At 36.1% G+C, this 16,656-nt stretch overlaps 3 protein-coding genes across 5 annotated transcripts; all 3 read right to left on the bottom strand.

Moving 5' to 3' along the window:
- Positions 1–51: 51 nt before the first annotated feature.
- On the bottom strand, positions 52–8,386 carry LOC112791080 (uncharacterized). Of its 3 annotated transcripts, none has more exons than XM_025833785.3 (3): positions 7,680–8,386; positions 7,376–7,589; positions 52–766 (listed from the first exon to the last, which is right to left on the bottom strand). In XM_025833785.3, exons 1-2 carry the CDS (start codon positions 8,307–8,309, stop codon positions 7,380–7,382), a joined length of 840 nt encoding a protein of 279 aa, XP_025689570.1. In that variant the 5' UTR covers positions 8,310–8,386; the 3' UTR covers positions 52–766; positions 7,376–7,379. The 3 variants fall into 3 exon arrangements, with proteins under 3 accessions (XP_025689570.1, XP_025689567.1, XP_025689569.1); XM_025833782.3 differs by lacking the exon at positions 52–766 and adding an exon at positions 6,482–6,626; XM_025833784.3 differs by lacking the exon at positions 52–766 and having other exon boundaries at positions 7,218–7,589.
- Positions 3,469–6,380, bottom strand: LOC112791076 (uncharacterized). Its single transcript, XM_025833779.3, has 2 exons — positions 5,615–6,380; positions 3,469–5,534 (listed from the first exon to the last, which is right to left on the bottom strand). Exons 1-2 carry the CDS (start codon positions 6,225–6,227, stop codon positions 3,724–3,726), a joined length of 2,424 nt encoding a protein of 807 aa, XP_025689564.1. The 5' UTR covers positions 6,228–6,380; the 3' UTR covers positions 3,469–3,723.
- A 2,378-nt stretch (positions 8,387–10,764) lies between the features above and the next one.
- Positions 10,765–16,305, bottom strand: LOC112791075 (beta-galactosidase 6). The gene is made up of 18 exons (XM_025833778.3): positions 15,898–16,305; positions 14,537–14,632; positions 14,333–14,445; positions 13,939–14,005; positions 13,726–13,818; positions 13,506–13,649; positions 13,322–13,416; positions 13,098–13,206; positions 12,928–13,012; positions 12,720–12,838; positions 12,456–12,626; positions 12,135–12,316; positions 11,925–12,016; positions 11,731–11,840; positions 11,525–11,629; positions 11,334–11,444; positions 11,100–11,245; positions 10,765–11,013 (listed from the first exon to the last, which is right to left on the bottom strand). The coding sequence occupies exons 1-18, from the start codon at positions 16,075–16,077 to the stop codon at positions 10,890–10,892; spliced, it is 2,142 nt and encodes a 713-aa protein (XP_025689563.1). The 5' UTR covers positions 16,078–16,305; the 3' UTR covers positions 10,765–10,889.
- Positions 16,306–16,656: the final 351 nt, after the last annotated feature.

Below are 16,656 nucleotides of genomic sequence, written 5' to 3'. Positions count from 1 at the left end.
TACTTTTTATTATTTTCAACATCTACAGGACGCGTTCATGGATAGTGTGAATGAATAAATACGTCTAATACATTAATAAATGAATATAATAATAAATGAATACAATACAAAACCAGTAAGAGAGATAGAGTGCTACATTTACTACCTCTGAATATCTCTCTGGCATATTTGTACTCTACCATAAAAAGTAATGTACACCAACAAGAAGTGACAAAAAGTAAAAATAATAATAAAATTGTTCTATATAATTATAAAATAAAGCGGTGGCTAAAAAATTTACGGAAATTATTATTCTTATGGAAAAGGTGTTGGTGTATTGGGAGAATATTGGGGGATGGGGGGATTTACCCGATGGTGGAAGTGGTGGTCAACACGCAGGGGCGTGGTGACCAAGCCAGGATTCAACGTGGCTCACCACGCAGGGGCGAGATGACGGGGCCGGAATCCGTCGTGGCACACCACGCGGGGGCGTGCTGACGTGGCCGACATGCAGCGACTGGCACCACGCAGGGGCGTGGTGGAGCTGGCGTGGCAGAGCCCCGATGCACCACGGGGGGCGTGCTGAAGCTGCTGGCATGCAGGGGACATGTATCACCCCGGTAAACAGCATGCAGCAGAGGTTGGAGAGCTTGAAGCTCTATATAAACGAAGAAGGAAGCTAGCCTTATGCATTTTATGGAGAGTGGGTAGGAGAGCTTAGTGTTTCTCCATATAAGCAGCTGAGAAGTGTTCTTCCAAGGAGGTTGTTGTTGCTCACCGTTCCCAGCTGGAAAAAAAGGGAAAAGGGAAGAAAAAAAATATTATTTTATTTTTATTTTAAAGAATGGTTCGTGATTATAAAGCTCCAGAGGAACATATTGTAAATTATTTGGATCATCCAATCTATGTAAGTTGCTAAATTATAAGCTCGGAAGGGTTGTGTATTTTTATTTTTATTTCTGTTTTTTATGTTATTTATTTAGTTTGTTTTTGCTAATTTTAAATTATTCCGCTGTTATAAAAATAAAAAAAAATTAATTTGCTGTTATTTAATTTAATTTTAAATATAATCTTTTTTTGTGTATAATTAGTTAATTGTTATACAATATTTTTTTATAATACGACAAAGTTAAAATTTTTTTAAAAAAAAAATTTTTTTACGGCAAAAATATAAAAATAATACCATATATAGTAAAATAAATAAATAATATAAATGTTGACCAAATTCAAAAGTTTAATACATTGTTAAAGTAATAAATAAATAAATATCAGAAAAAAAAATATATAGCTTGTTTGTAATGAAGTAAATAAATATGTAAATATTATTATTAATATTTGTTTATTAATAATACATGCATATTTATAGGTAATATAACAAATATAATTTTATTGATGCAGCCGAACAGAAATTTGTTGGTGCGTAAATTGGATCCGCCACAGAGTTGGAACCCGAGGGTTGAAAACTACTTACGTGTCACCGGATTCTACCACGTATCTAGGATTGGGATGATAAGAGGATCTCACCCGTTGTTAGCTGCTCTGGTTGAAAGGTGGAGGCCGGAGACTCACACTTTTGTGTTGCCGGTGGGTGAGGTTACGGTGACATTGGAGGATGTCGCACATATATTTGGCTTACCAATTGATGGAGAGCCCGTGAGTGGATGGACTGACAGTAGTAGTGATTTCGTTCAGAGTCACAGCATGGAAATATTCGGTCGTCAACCGGTTCTCAGTCGTAATTCAAAATCCTATATAAAGCTCGGTTGGGTTCGAAGTGTCAGAGATGCGGAGCCGTTGGACACTGAAGAGTCCATAAGGAGATACGTGAGATGTCAGATTTTCTGTCTGTTAGGGTCGACTCTATTCACAGATAAGTCGACCGCATATGCCCATGCGAAGTATCTACCATTGCTTCGCGATTTCGAGCGGATCCATACTTATAGTTGGGGTTCAGCATGTCTGGCTCATCTTTACCGAGCACTATGCCGTGCATCACGATATGATACGAAGGAGATGGATGGTCCTCTTAACCTGTTGTTTGTTTGGGCATGGGAGCGAATGCCGTGTATTTCACCCGTACCGAGGCATATCCTTCCACCTGCTGAGATACCAGTTGCCATGAGGTAAATATTTATGGTTCTTGTCGGACAATATATTCATTATGCATGTTTCAGTTACGGTTACTGACATAGATTTTTTCATTGTATCATGTTTCAGGTGGAGTCATGCGGAGCGGAGTACAGCGTGGTTGGAGAAGACTGTTGTGACATTTAGGGTTGATATAGACTACATGCAGGAGGTAACTATTTATGGTTTTAATGAATGCTAGATCCAAAGATTAATGTTATGGTTCTGACATTCGAATTATCTGTGGCAGTTTGAGTGGCGGCCGTACCAGGGAATGAACATTCCCGTCGAGTTACACAGACATCTTGATGTGTGTGATATCGTTGCTCCGTTGTTGTCGTTTGAGTGTATCGAGTGGCACCCTGCGGATCGAGTGATGCGTCAGTTTGGGTTCTTACAGCCCCCACCGCGAGCACCTAGGGACATTCCACTAGAGCAGCATTGCATGGCTCTTCGCGGAGTGCAGCTTTATGACTGGACAGTTTTGCTTGGGGATTGGATAGCGGAGTGGGGCAACAGGCGAAACACTCGTATGCGGGATCTACACCCCCTTCCGACATGGGACTTCATACCGACCCCGGAGTATCGGGATTGGTACGTGCGCTCATTCGGACATCTGCTGAGATTGTCGGCATATGTTCCTCATGCACCTGCACCTCAGCCACCGGAGCCACCTGCACCTCAGCCACCTGAGCCACCTCAGCCACCTCAGCCACCTCAGCATGCAGTGTTTGAGCCGGTTCCTTATTATGTACCACAGCCACCTCAGCCACAGGACCATAGTGCGTCCAGCCACCACTCTCATCACTCTCAGCACAGCCACCACTCTCATCACTCTCAGCCGGTACTGACGATTCCAGCCGGTACTGATGATTGGTTCGACTTTTCCATCGGCGGTCACGGAGATCAACAACTACAGAATTGGGCCAATGCTAGTTTGGGTGGTTGGTCAGATTTTAGTGCTCTGCATTCATCGTCGGGTACAGCTGATCCACGTGGGGCACCAGTTGGTATGAGCCATGGTTTGGAGCATCCTGCTTCCGACCACACGTCGGAAGGTGCATCGTGTGATAGTGGATTCCTTCGGCGGACATACACACTTGTTGACGAGTACAACCCCGGTGCATCTGCTCCAGCAGAGGCAGGTGGATCGGCACATCCAGGAGAGGCGGGTGGGTCAGCAGATCCAGCAGGGGCGGGTGGGTCGGCACCTCGTGTAGAGACAGGTATGGGTGACCCAGTTGCAGGTCACCCATATGACCTTCGGACGGAGCGACATCCACCTGATAGGTATACTCCGTCAAAGCCAGGTCTGAGCATGATGGATAAGGCATTGCACTGGATGGGTCGTAAGAAGTGAGCATCGGGTTGGGTTTTTAAGATTTGATAGTATGTTTCACTGTATTTTAATGTTCTGTATGTTGGTTGATGTTATTTGTAGTTAGAATATGTATTGTAATGTTCTGTGTTTCAATGTATTGTAATGTTCTGTGTTTATCATGTTCTTAACCATCAACGGATAATATCAAATTTAAAAATTCAAACACGACTTAGACAAGAAAGAAAATTTATTATAAAAATGCAAATTCAAAAATACAAATACAATGAAAATAAAAGTCATTCCCCCCCACCACTCGATCCGGCACGCTGAGGACATCGACTCCGACTATGTCCCTGGGCACCACAGAGACGGCATATCCGAGGACCACGCATGTCGCGTGAGTCCATTTCGTTCAAGTATCTGGTCAATTTTGGTCGACCTTTTGACGTTCGCCTCAAGGCGGGATTAGCGACCAATGTGGGTCCCTCATACGGAGGCCATGTCTCCGCATCACCTAACGGTGAGAACTCAAATTTATATACCTTACGAACTTCTGACATCTTGTACACGTCATGCACATACACGTGCCAATCGATTCGCTGGTTAGCACAGCAAGCAATAACATGACGACATGGTATTCGTTCTACCTGAAAGTGCCCACAGTCACACGTACGTCGTGCAAGATCAACGACTAACACCTTTCCACTAGTCATTTCGCGCACCTCAAATACTTCATTCCGTCTGTCAAAACGGTGCACGACTATATTCCCAGCCTGTTGCATACTTGCCTCTATCCGCTGCTGTGCGAATACGGAGTAAGTATGTCCCGCACGTTTGCGTTCGTAAGACTCAGCACTCTTCCGCACAAAAAGTTCATTTAACCGATAATATGTTGCTCGAACTAGTGCCAACACAGGTAGATTACGGGCACCCTTCAACACTGAGTTAATGCACTCGACAAGGTTCGTCGTCATATGGCCCCAACGATGTCCCTCGTCGAATGCCAATACCCAATGTCTAAGCCCAATGGCATCGCACCACCTGGCATATGCCTCACCTCGCTCTTCCAACCTCTTATAGTTGATGTTATACTCCTCCACCGTTCTTGAATACCCAATATTGACCACAAGATTCTGCAAGTGAGGGACTTTGAATGCGCGTAGGAAGTTGCTGCCGATGTGCCTTATACAAAACATCCACCATGCTCTTGGAGGTTGCCAGTCACTTCCGGAACGATTTACCGCTGCCCGAATTGACTCATGCCGGTCCGAGATCATACCCACACCATCTTTTTTAACAACATGCATTCGCAGATTCCTTAGAAAGAAGTGCCACGCATCAGCTGTCTCCCCCTCCACTAAAGCAAAAGCAATAGGCACAATGTTCTGGTTCCCATCTTGTGCAACAGCTACCAGAAGTGTACCTTTGTACTTTCCATATAGGTGTGTTCCGTCAACCTGTACTAGGGGTTTGCAATGCCTGAATGCCCTAACGCATGGATTGAAACTCCAAAATACGCGATGAAGTATTTTTACCCCTTGAGCCTCTTCATTCCCATTGTAGAGTGGGCGTGTTTCTATCTGCACAACTGACCCAGGAATCTTCTGAACCATAACCGAGAGCCACCACGGCAAGGCTTGGTAACTCTCCTCCCAATCACCGAAAACATTCGCTATGGACTTCTGTTTTGCCAACCAAGCCTTTCGGTAACTGATGGTATAGTTGAACCTTGACTGGACTTCGGCTATTATAGTTTTCACCTTTATGGACGGGTCAGTCTCGACCAATGGCCTTATAGCCTCAGCAACTGTGTCCGAGTCCAACTTGGAATGATCCTGTGAAATCAATCCAGTTGTGCACGTGTGCCTACCGTTGTATCTGCGTATCTCCCAACAACCTTTTTTCCGTATCAAGCTGGCTCGGATAAGCCAGTCGCACCCACGCCCGTACATCTTGCACTTTGCATAGAACGTTTGTGGCTCAGACTCATACACTTCGTAGTCAACTCCTCTAGCGATAGTGTAACTTCTAATTGCTGCCACGACCGACTTTCTAGAACTGTATTCCACTCCAATCCGGAACTCTCTGTCCTCGGGATCAGGAACGCCTACAGAAAGTGCCCATCATCGTTTACTAATCAATCCAAAGTATATATTAAAGATAACATATTATTTGGTCATCACGTACCTATGTTTGAATATTTCGGAAACTCCGGTGCATGCATGGCGTCGAGATCCAACTCACGCATAAAAGGTGGCACGTTCATCGGTTGACTAATCGATGGGTGAACCACTACATTATGAGCTGCTTTCTCAACTCCCACATCACCATCCTCGTCTTCGTCGCCGGCTTCATAAGTAGCTTCGAAGTCCTCTTCGCTGTCACTATTCATTCCCTCGTACACTGCTGCTCTATCATCCTCCACCTCTAATTCATTTTGAATCCCTTCCGCCTCTACGGTTTCAAACTCAACATACAGCTCAATATGTGGCTGTCGCATCTGCGTCTGCCGGTGAATTTGAAACATATTATGCATAGTCACTTCGTCAGTAATTGGCATGGTATCAAACTGTATTAGACCACCAAAAATTACAACCGGATTCCGGTACAGAATTCTGCTCACTCTCATTAACGTTCCGTTCTCCATGCTTTGGCAGAGACCATTCTGAAGTTCCATAAACGTCATGGTGCATGGAACCACAAACGAAAACGGATTCTGGCTCACAAACCTCACTCCCTCATGAGTATTACGTATTATCTCACCGTCGCGATACACTACCAAGTTTGTAGTACCCTCCATTACACCAAAAATACACTCAAAGAACACTCACACACTTCCTCAGAATGAAAATGAAGCTGTGCACTGCCTTATATAGAGGGTAGCATTCACTACGCCCCCACGTTTTGATTGCCTCAGGCGAATCACGTACTGCCACGTGTCATCACGCCCCCACGTGCCACATCATCACGCCCCCACGTGATGCACCCCACCACGCCCCCACGTGCTTGCGTGGCCAAATCCTGGTGCGCCACATCATCATCACGCCCCCACGTGATGCCAGCGTGGCTAGTTCTTGCTCCGCCACATCATCATCACGCCCCCACGTGATGAGGTACCACGCCTCTGCGTTTTGCCACCGTGTCTCACTCATCCGGCGCCACGTCATCTCACCTGCCACTCCACGCAGCCACCACGCCCCTGCGTGTTAAAGATAGGTCCACCATCGGGTAAATCACACTACTCCTCCATTACTAAGCAAAACACTAATCTAATTTCCATATAAAAATTATTGAGCCAAAAATTTAAATATAGGAGTAAGATGAGTGATATACTTTAACATCATATTTTTTTTTAAACTATAAAAAATATATAAATTAGAGGTCTAATTTGTATTAAAAAATTGAAGTGCATAAATCAAAAGTTTGATTTGTATTTAAAAAATTAAAAAAATTTAGAGTTAGTTCGATTTGTGTTTAAAAAATAAAAAAAATTTAGAGTACTCTAAATTTTTTTAATTTTTTAAAGGATCCGAGTATTTTCTAAATTAAATCATCCTACATTTTAAAAAAATACCACAATAAATTATAATTCAGAAAAACATCATTATTAATCCAATATTAAAAATAAAAATGTGTAAAACTGTACAAATAATATATATTAAAAAATATATAAAATACCAATATATTATCTATTAACATATTGTTAATAATAATTAATTATTATATTTTAAACACATATATAAAGAGACATATCTAGAAAATATATTTATAAAAATACTTCTATTAAACATAACCATAAAAAAGACATTTTTATTAAACACATCTACAAATACACTTTTATAGCCATGAGTTGAAAATATTATTGGTAACGTAGCGGCGGAATTGATTAAAAAAACTAAATGCATTGGGTTGGATTATATAAACGCAGATAAAGGAGCAAGTGTCTACCAAGTTATTGCGACTTGTTTTGTTTTTCTGGCGAATGGGATTTGTCCACCACATAGTCTTGGTCAGCCTTAGCGTGGATCTCTGCCCTGAACTGGAAATACCTCTCAAACGCTCTTGGAAGGAACCTTGGAATCAAGAACCCAAAAAGATTCAAGGAGTAATAAACTAGGTTGGTCAACCCTAGAATCCTACCGAACCAAAACCATGCCACATCCTGCAGCATCCACCCATTCAATTTAAATGGTATGGTCATAATACAAATAGTGTGATAAATAGCAAGAGTTTAGGGGATTATAAAAGGAACCTTGAATTGTAAATTTGGCGGGAGAGTGGTATTGAGCCACTCTGATTTTAACCAGTCAATATCCACTGAGATCCTTCTAATTGTGTACATCAACAGCACCAACGCCCTCACTGGCGCTGAAAATATGGACAACCCACTCATTATGTTCTCGCTCAGTATCTGAAAAGATAGCAAGAACAGGTGTGGACTCGCTGAACGAACCGCATGCTGGTCCCCTCTTCCGAACCCACCCAACACGTACGCAAGAGGCAAGAACATTCCCACGGCTGTTCCCACCACCACATATGCCTGAAACAACCTACTTGCGTGGAAGATCTGTTGGGGTGGAGACCCATACGACGGGAAGGAGAAGCGCGAGAGTGCGAAGGCATAGATGGTGACGAATGCAGGGAAAGCGAGATCCATGAGAGAGACGAGGCCACTTGCTGAGAAGACTAGTATAAAGGCTACGAGTTGAAGCTCTATTACACGCAGTGAACCCATTAGGTTCATGCTACCAAGAGGAGGAGAAGCAACGTCGTCATGCTCGTGTTGAAATAATAATCTTCTTCTCTCGCGGGGAGGGGTTGTTGGAACCCTTGTGTCTTCTGCTCCTGCTCCAGACACTGCTAACGACGACACGCCCGACATAGTTTTTCAAATTGAAACAAGGATCAGAATGTGATGAAAGTGACACTTGCAGATCGGAAGATTTATAACTACATAGTTTTCAGATAGAGATAGATGAAATGATATATCCATAAGACGAAGTGTAAATAATGATTCGAACATGATCGCTGATACCGCCACGTGTAGTGTTTTGCAACTTGCCACTTGCTTCCTTATCCACGTGGATTGCTCAGTGCCCTCCACGCATCACCTTAAAGAGTCATGGCATCTCATGCTTTGTAAGAGTAATCTTTCGGCGGTAGAAAAGTAATTTAATACCGCCCAAATAAAATTTGGATCCATACAATTTACTAAAAACTCATATTATAAATTCTTTTATGTAATTTCTTAGATAATTAAAAATAGTAGAAAAATTTTTGTCTTATAATTACTTATAAAATAATTTATAGAATTCTTAAAGCTAAAAATTATATCAATAAATTTTAGGGTAAAACACTTTCATAAATCAAAAGAAAATAAATTTTACGAAAACCCTCAAATCAAAATTCCTTACGTGCATGTACCAAAGCATATTTTTATATAAATTAAATTAATTCAATTCGATTTAGGCATTGAATAAAATTCAAATTATTAAGAATAAGAATAAATCGAATTGACATGATTTCAATATTTCATTTAGTATTATAAAAATTTATAATGTACTCTTATTAACCCATGCATAATAAAAAATTTCAAACTTTATAAAATGCAATTTTTTCACGTAACCAATTTTAATTTGGGAGATTCGCGTAAAATTCATTTTTCTTTGATTTATGGAGGTGTTTTACCCAAATTTTACAATAATAATTATAATAAAAACTGATTTAACTATAAATATTTTATATATATTGAATTATTTATTTTAAAAATATTTGAATTTATAAATTTTATTTTATGTACAATCACATAAGGATGTAATTTTTGTATTTTTACAGTATAATTTAAAATGAATAAACAAAGCTTGTCATATGTAGTTTATTTAGCTAATTTTTTTAGTATTGTTGTCTATTGTATTTGATTAATTGTATATATAGTATAGTCACACAAAAAAATTATATATATAGTACTAAATAAATTTATAAAGCAAATACGCATATTAATCTATTTGTTGAATAATGATACTCTATGATATAATTTTAATATTATTGTGCCAAAATTGAAAATGACTGAAGAAATTTTTGACTATTTATGCGAGAGATTGTGAGATTAATAAAATAATACTAATAAGAGTATAGTTGATTATACACTATAAATAAATCACAATAACATGTAATTTGAATATTTATAAATAAAAATTATTGTTATTGTTATTTTAATATAGATGTTAATTGTATTTGGATGTTATTTTATAATTAAAATGCTTAATGATACTTAATAAATTCAATTAATTAAAAATATTAAATAATAAATATATTTTTTGTAAAAAAATTATAACATATAAAATTTTTTTCTATTGATTGTTATCTACTTATCTATTTAAAATAGTTGACATGGCTCAATAATAAAAAATTGTTTTAATAATTATCACCTATTTAAAATAATTGATATGTTACAATAAAAAATAATTATATGACATAAATTTATTTCATAATAATTTAATATCAATTTTTGTATAGGAATCACTTAAATAAAGATGTTTAAAATGTGTTTTTTTAAATATATTTTTAATAATTAAAATTTAATATATATAATTGATTAAACCGTATTATTTTTGTTAAAATGAGGTCAGAAAAATTAATTTGACCGAAAAAATGGTGAATCAAATTTTAAATCGGCCTACATTAATATTGTTTTTATAGAAAATGACTAATACCCTTATTATAGAAAATGACTAAAATATTCTTCTTATATATATTAATTTTGAGAATTCTAAATTCTACTCCTTTAATTCTCTATCGTCATAGGGTTATAATTTAGAGTTTTCAACAATATATATATATATATATATATATATATATATATATATATATCTTAATTTTACTTTAAAATAAAGCGTGATTTTTCACTATTTATTTTATAAGTGGGGTCAAAAGAAAATATGAGAGAGAAATTATTCAAAAGTGAGATATTACACTTTATCTTCTAAAGTGAAAATTCAAAATTTAAAAGATTTAAATTTATATATATAGTATTTTAGTCATTTTATATAATAAGAGTATTGTAGTTATTTTCTATAAAAAAATAATATTAATTTAGATTAGTTCAATATTTGATTCACTATTTTTTGGATCAAATTAATTTATCTGATTTAATTTTAACAAAAATGATATAATTTAATCGATTATATGTATTAAATTGTAATTATTAAAAAACATCTTAAAAAAAGTTTTAGACGTGTTTTATGAGGCACCCTTTTTGTATAATCAAGATAAACAGTAAAAATAGAAAACAAGCATAGATCAGACAGAGCATAAGACTTTAATTTTACCCTTCTTAGTTCCGTTTAATATGGGACATTTCTCGTCTTATTTCTTTTTATTGCGTTGATGTTAATTTGGATATCACAAAGAATCAATCTGAGTGTCGAAATTTGAAGAACGTTACAGAGAAAAACAGGCATCTCTATGAGGATGAAAGAGAAACAGAAACAGTGTTGAGTGAGATACGAAGAGGATTTCCACCTCCCTCCTCAAACAAAACCAAAACATTTCCGCTGTCCTTAAGGAACGACCGCGGCACGTGGTACCTGTTACCATATATCGTAACACACACAAGCCATTATTCTTATTATTTGATGAACAACTAAGGTTAATAAAAAAGTAAGTAACTTACAGTGTTTGAGAAGGTTGGTCATTGAAATCATGGAATGAGACCCAATAGCGACCAATGCTTTGTCCATTCACCCAAGCTTCGCCTTTTCCCATTGACTCGAGGTTCAGTGCAACTGCCTCATCTCCCTCAGGTGAATCAAATACATTCTACATGCAGTTTATTGTATCTCTTTAATTACTATTCATCAATAATTTCTCTCTGCAACAAACACTTTCCAATTCAGGTTTACAGTACCTTGTACCAAACGAGTGTCTGATTAGTAGGGTTGTCCCCTAGTTCACACCATTCATTAGAATCGCTATTCTGTACTTCATATATTTCTAACTTCTCCCCCAGTAATCCTACCTGTAATGCACAACAAGAGACCCATCATGAAAATAATGCCACATTATACTTCTCAATAACTCAACAAAAGTATAAACAACCTGATATCCCCATGTAGCATTGGTCAAGTCATGGGACTCTTCGCTACACCGAATTTCCACTGTGGTTAAACCAGCAAACCTTCTTTCAAGAAATGCCCCTGAATCCTTTTCAATAATTTAAAAAGGGACAAAAAAAAGGGTACTTTAATTTTGTTATGAAAGATAATAAGGAATATCATATATAAAGTCCATTTTAGAAACATTACCGGGAGTCCAACCATAACGCTGAGAATAGAAATATTGTGTGTCCCTTCATTTAGTTCAACGGGGACCTCTAAGATGAAAGACTTGTCATTGTGATTTCCATGAGCCCCTCCTATACCAACCAACCATACATAACGCTGAGTTATTTGAAATTCTTTTGTGAAGGGTTCAAATTAATGATTCAATAATTACTTACCTATGTATGTATCGTCCACAAAAGCATGGGCAACATGAGCAGCAGACTTAAGATGAAGTATTGCTTCACTGCAAGGCGAATTTTGTTCAAACCTGTTCATAAATTTAACTGTTTTCGTCATTGGATTGCTCCATTATAATAGTAAGGAATAACATGATATATATGTTTGATAAATTAGAGAATATTTTGTTGGGGATCTAAACAACTAACCTTAGAGTATACCAAAGGTAATCCGTATTGTCTTTGGTTAGGTTCATATGCTCGAGTAGTGAGTCTGATATTAAGCAAGTGTCATCAAAGTTTTGGATGACATCTTGAAATTGATCCCATTTGTCAGCAGAGCTGAAGGTTTGTACTGGATTTATTACTCTTGTGTTGCTGTTAGTATTTACCTGTGCATGAATTCATATTAAAGATACTGATCAAATAAACACAACCATTTTATTTAGTATATGTTGTAAGTTATATAAAATCACTAAATATCTTATTAATTAGTCTTCTATTAATTGTGATGGAGTAGTTCATACTTACAGTTGCAGTATTGAAAGTGACATTTTGGCAATCTGGTAGGATACTCATTGATTTTTGTGGCAATTCGTATGATCTGTTTTGGAATTGAACAGTAACTTTATTCACACTGTCATTATTTACAAGGAAAGCAACACATCCTCCGTCTTCTTCTTCTTCTTCAAAAACATAACCCTGGTTGAATTGAAACCGAATAAAATCAATGGAATATTTGGGGATTGAATTATATTGGTGAAAAATAAACCTGATGTGATAGATGGTAGTCACCTCCTGCAGTTCACCTAAGGTGAAATTCTTCTGCATCCCTTGCAGTAAGGTGGTAGAACAAGATTTAATTGCAGCATGCATCTCCTTAAGATGGCCCCACTTGGGTTGTCTTAATAGACCTATTGGGGGGGGGGGGGACAAATTTATTAGAAGGCCGTATAAACTCTTCAAGGGAATAATTAATTAATGTTGTAATAATACTAATTACCATATTCATCAAGTGGAGCTTGATCATAATAAGATGTTATAACATAGGCTGAGCTTGATCTCCCAAAATTAGTTCCTCCATGGTACTAATAAGTTTTCAAACAATGCAATAACTAACGTAACCAATTACACAGAACAAAGTTGAATATATTAGTATACATGAGTAATTACCATATAGTAGTTGACATAGCTTCCATTTTTTCTTGCAATAAAAAGAGTGACATGGAATGCAATATCTTCTGCAGACCTTATGTACGGCTTACCACCATAAACTTGATAGCTTCAAGAGAAAAATAAATAACATGACAGGAGAAAATTAAATTAAAGAAAACAGTAGTTAATATTTTGCTTAATATAAAATAAGTAGTGCTAGTTAGTTGAGTGAGGTAACCTACAAAGAAGTCCAATTTTCTGTCCAGAGTGCGGGCTTATTGGGGGAATTCGGTCCAGTAAAGGTTTCGCCACATCTCATTCCATTACATGCATTAATCTTAATATGTAATACATGGTAGAAGCTAAGTAGGATTAATAATTATATCCTAAGTAAGTAAGTAAATAATTAATATAAATGTGACTAACCAGTGGATCAGGAGCGTCGGTTTGCTTGCACATAACCCAAGGTACGCCAGTTTGGAGGGAGGCAGCCATATCAGCAGCCCAACTAACATACCTGCTTCCTTCTTCTCCAAATGAATGTTCTATGTTTTGATATTCGTTCTCAATCTAATACGTTCTTTTATCATTATAATTTCCATTAATTAATCAAGTGTTGTTGGCTTGTTGGGGGCTTCGTTCATACCTGCGATAATATAATTGGACCTCCTTGAGAAGCATATAAGCCCTCTGATTGCATCATGCTCACTATTTTCGTCGTAAAATTTTGCATGTACGCCTAAACATACATAAATATATCAATTATTTCAAACACCTACCATAAATATGGAAAAAGAAAATTAAATAACATAATGTGATCATAACAAAAAAATTAGACAAAGTTAAAGTGCGACGTGACCTTGAACGGTTCATTGTCGGTTCGGTAAACAATGTCAGGAACATCATGTAACCAAAATGGGAATCCCCTACATACCCCAAGTTCAATTCAGTTCAGGATATGATGATGATAATAAGTATTTCTTAACCAGCTTTGTTGGTTTCATAAAATAAATAATAAAGAAATAATAAATTAAAGTCTCATTAAAATTTATTATTTTTAACCCTCATTCTTAGTTATCAATTTAATTTCTTTAATTTAGTACTCTAATAATATATTTTTAACCTATATTTTTAAATATTAATGATTAATAATCGATTAAAAACAATAATTCTACTGGCTTTATAGTATTTCTCGTAGTAATACGATGTTGTCTTGCATCCAGCTAGAAAGAAAGAGTGAGAAGGGAAATTACCCGTATGTCCATTCACTTTCGATGTAAGGCCCAATTCTGAGGCACACATATAGCCCTTGAGCTTCAATCTCCTTTATAAATCTCACTAAATCGTATCTGCCGCTGAAATCATACTGTCCTATGTATGTATTTTTATTTATTTATTCATTTCATCCACGTTACTAGCTTTTACATTAAAATACGTATATACGTACGTATACGTACCTGGCCGGGTTGGGGTTCATGGATATTCCAAAATACATAGGTTTGAATAACGTCCAGCCCTCCTTCTTTTGCTTTCGCTATCAAATCGGGCCACATCTATAATCAAAACCTCATATATATTATATTAAATATCCACCAATTTCGATTCAAAAGTCAAAACCCTTCTGTCTTTTTAGAAAACTAAATCAATATTAACTATTTTTATTATAAAATTATTTTTTAATTTTATTTTTTGAAGAGTTTAAAATTAGAATTTAATATTTAAAATTTAAAATTTAATATTTAAGATTTAATAAAATTCAAAATAAAAATCATTTTAAAAAAATTTGGTTGATATTACTTGAAAAATAACTGGTTGTACTTGACAAATTATTAATGTTAATATCCTGAATCTTAGTTTTTCTTTTGTCCTTTTTTTCACAAGTGAACAAATTGACTTTAATGGCACCTTCGTCCACATCTCATCACTAAAAAGACAATTTTTTGTGGTTTATGTTTCACTATGTTTGTTGGTTTTGATGTCATGCAAGAAAATAAATATGTATAAGTGCCCCTCGTAGTATATATTGCTGTTTTATTTTGGAAAATTCACTTTGTCTTTTTCATACCAATGTTTAGTTTAAAAACTCAGAATTATTTATCTTTAAGATCACTTTCCTAAGGCTAAATAGTAGCTCAGTAGTTAAGATGGTGGAAAAGAATTAAAAAGAAAAGTAAAATTAAAATGTTTGTTTGGATGTGTAAAGCCTTGTCATGTGATTGATACCTTAGATTCCGTCCTTAATATACTAATATTTCTTTTTTAATTTTAGAATAATATTGCATGGTTCTAGACATTAAAAACTAATAATAATAGCTATATATAATGATTTTCTTTCTCTTGTATTTTCCTAATTATTCCCTCCACACATGACATACCCGGAAGGTTGAAAAAATAATAATCATAATTATAGCTTTCATAGTTTGAATTTTGAATTTAATTATAGTATTAGGTGGCAGCTACAGCTGTGTTTTTGGTGTTGGTGAAAAACAGTCAAGTTGCAACAGTGATTACTACAAACTAGTTGAGTAACAGTGAATTAGTTTAATTTACAAAGATTCCAGACACAAGCTAGTGTCCAAAAGAATGCAGCTTTTGGATTGGGTCAACCAACAATGCAAGCAAGCTAGCTAGCTAATTAATAAGTTAGATTAATATATATAATGCCAGTTTCATATTTCAAATAATAGATTTGAAAACAATATAATGTACCCTCAAACATATCATTAATGGAAGAAGATGAAAACAAGAAGAAAGATAATGAATAAATATAATGCAGCTGAACTGTGTGAGAAGAATGGCATTACATGAACATAGATACCTGAGGAGTGCTGCGGGGATAGTGAATGGAACCAGAGAAGAGAATTTTCCTATGGCCACCAATGATAAGAGATCTTCCATCATAAGTCACCTCTGCATCTTCATTATTTCCTCTCGTGACTCCTATTATGACCATTAATAATATCATAAATAAACACACATGAACCCAGTAGCTTCCCATCTATACATACAATCACTCTATCTATCTCTCCTTAATTCTCTCTGAAATATTTAGGTGCACTTGTGCATATATATTACATTCACATAGCAAGCTAGCAAATTAAACCAGTATTGTTATGGTAAAGGAGGGAAGTGGCAGCAAGAAAAAGAAAGTGAGGACTTTAGGGACATGTGGGAACCACAATTCACAATTGTGAGAGAAAGAAGGTAACAAAGCTGTTGCATGTGCAACCCAAACCGGATTCACTGCCCTTATTATACTCTTATCAACGGGTATGTCACTAGCGAATAAGGAAATGACACTTCACACTACATACACCACCAATACTTGAAATATATGCACCACCATTACCTCATCTTCCATAAATCGGAAGCCATTTTTTTCATATTTTATAGAGTAAACTTTTTATATTTTATAAAATATTATTTACTCATTTTAAAATAAAAAAAATAATAAATGATAAATAAATATGGTAAAGAAAAAATTATTATTTACTCCTTCTTTGTATTTTTTTTTGTTTCGGGTATTCTAATTTCATTCCTAAACATATATATATATATATATATATATATATATATA

Source organism: Arachis hypogaea, chromosome 3, assembly GCF_003086295.3.
Source record: "Arachis hypogaea cultivar Tifrunner chromosome 3, arahy.Tifrunner.gnm2.J5K5, whole genome shotgun sequence".
In the NCBI taxonomy this organism is placed as follows: Eukaryota; Viridiplantae; Streptophyta; class Magnoliopsida; order Fabales; family Fabaceae; genus Arachis; species Arachis hypogaea.
The sequence above is the reverse complement of the archived record's forward strand: the minus strand, read 5'-3'. Positions and strand labels throughout refer to the sequence as shown.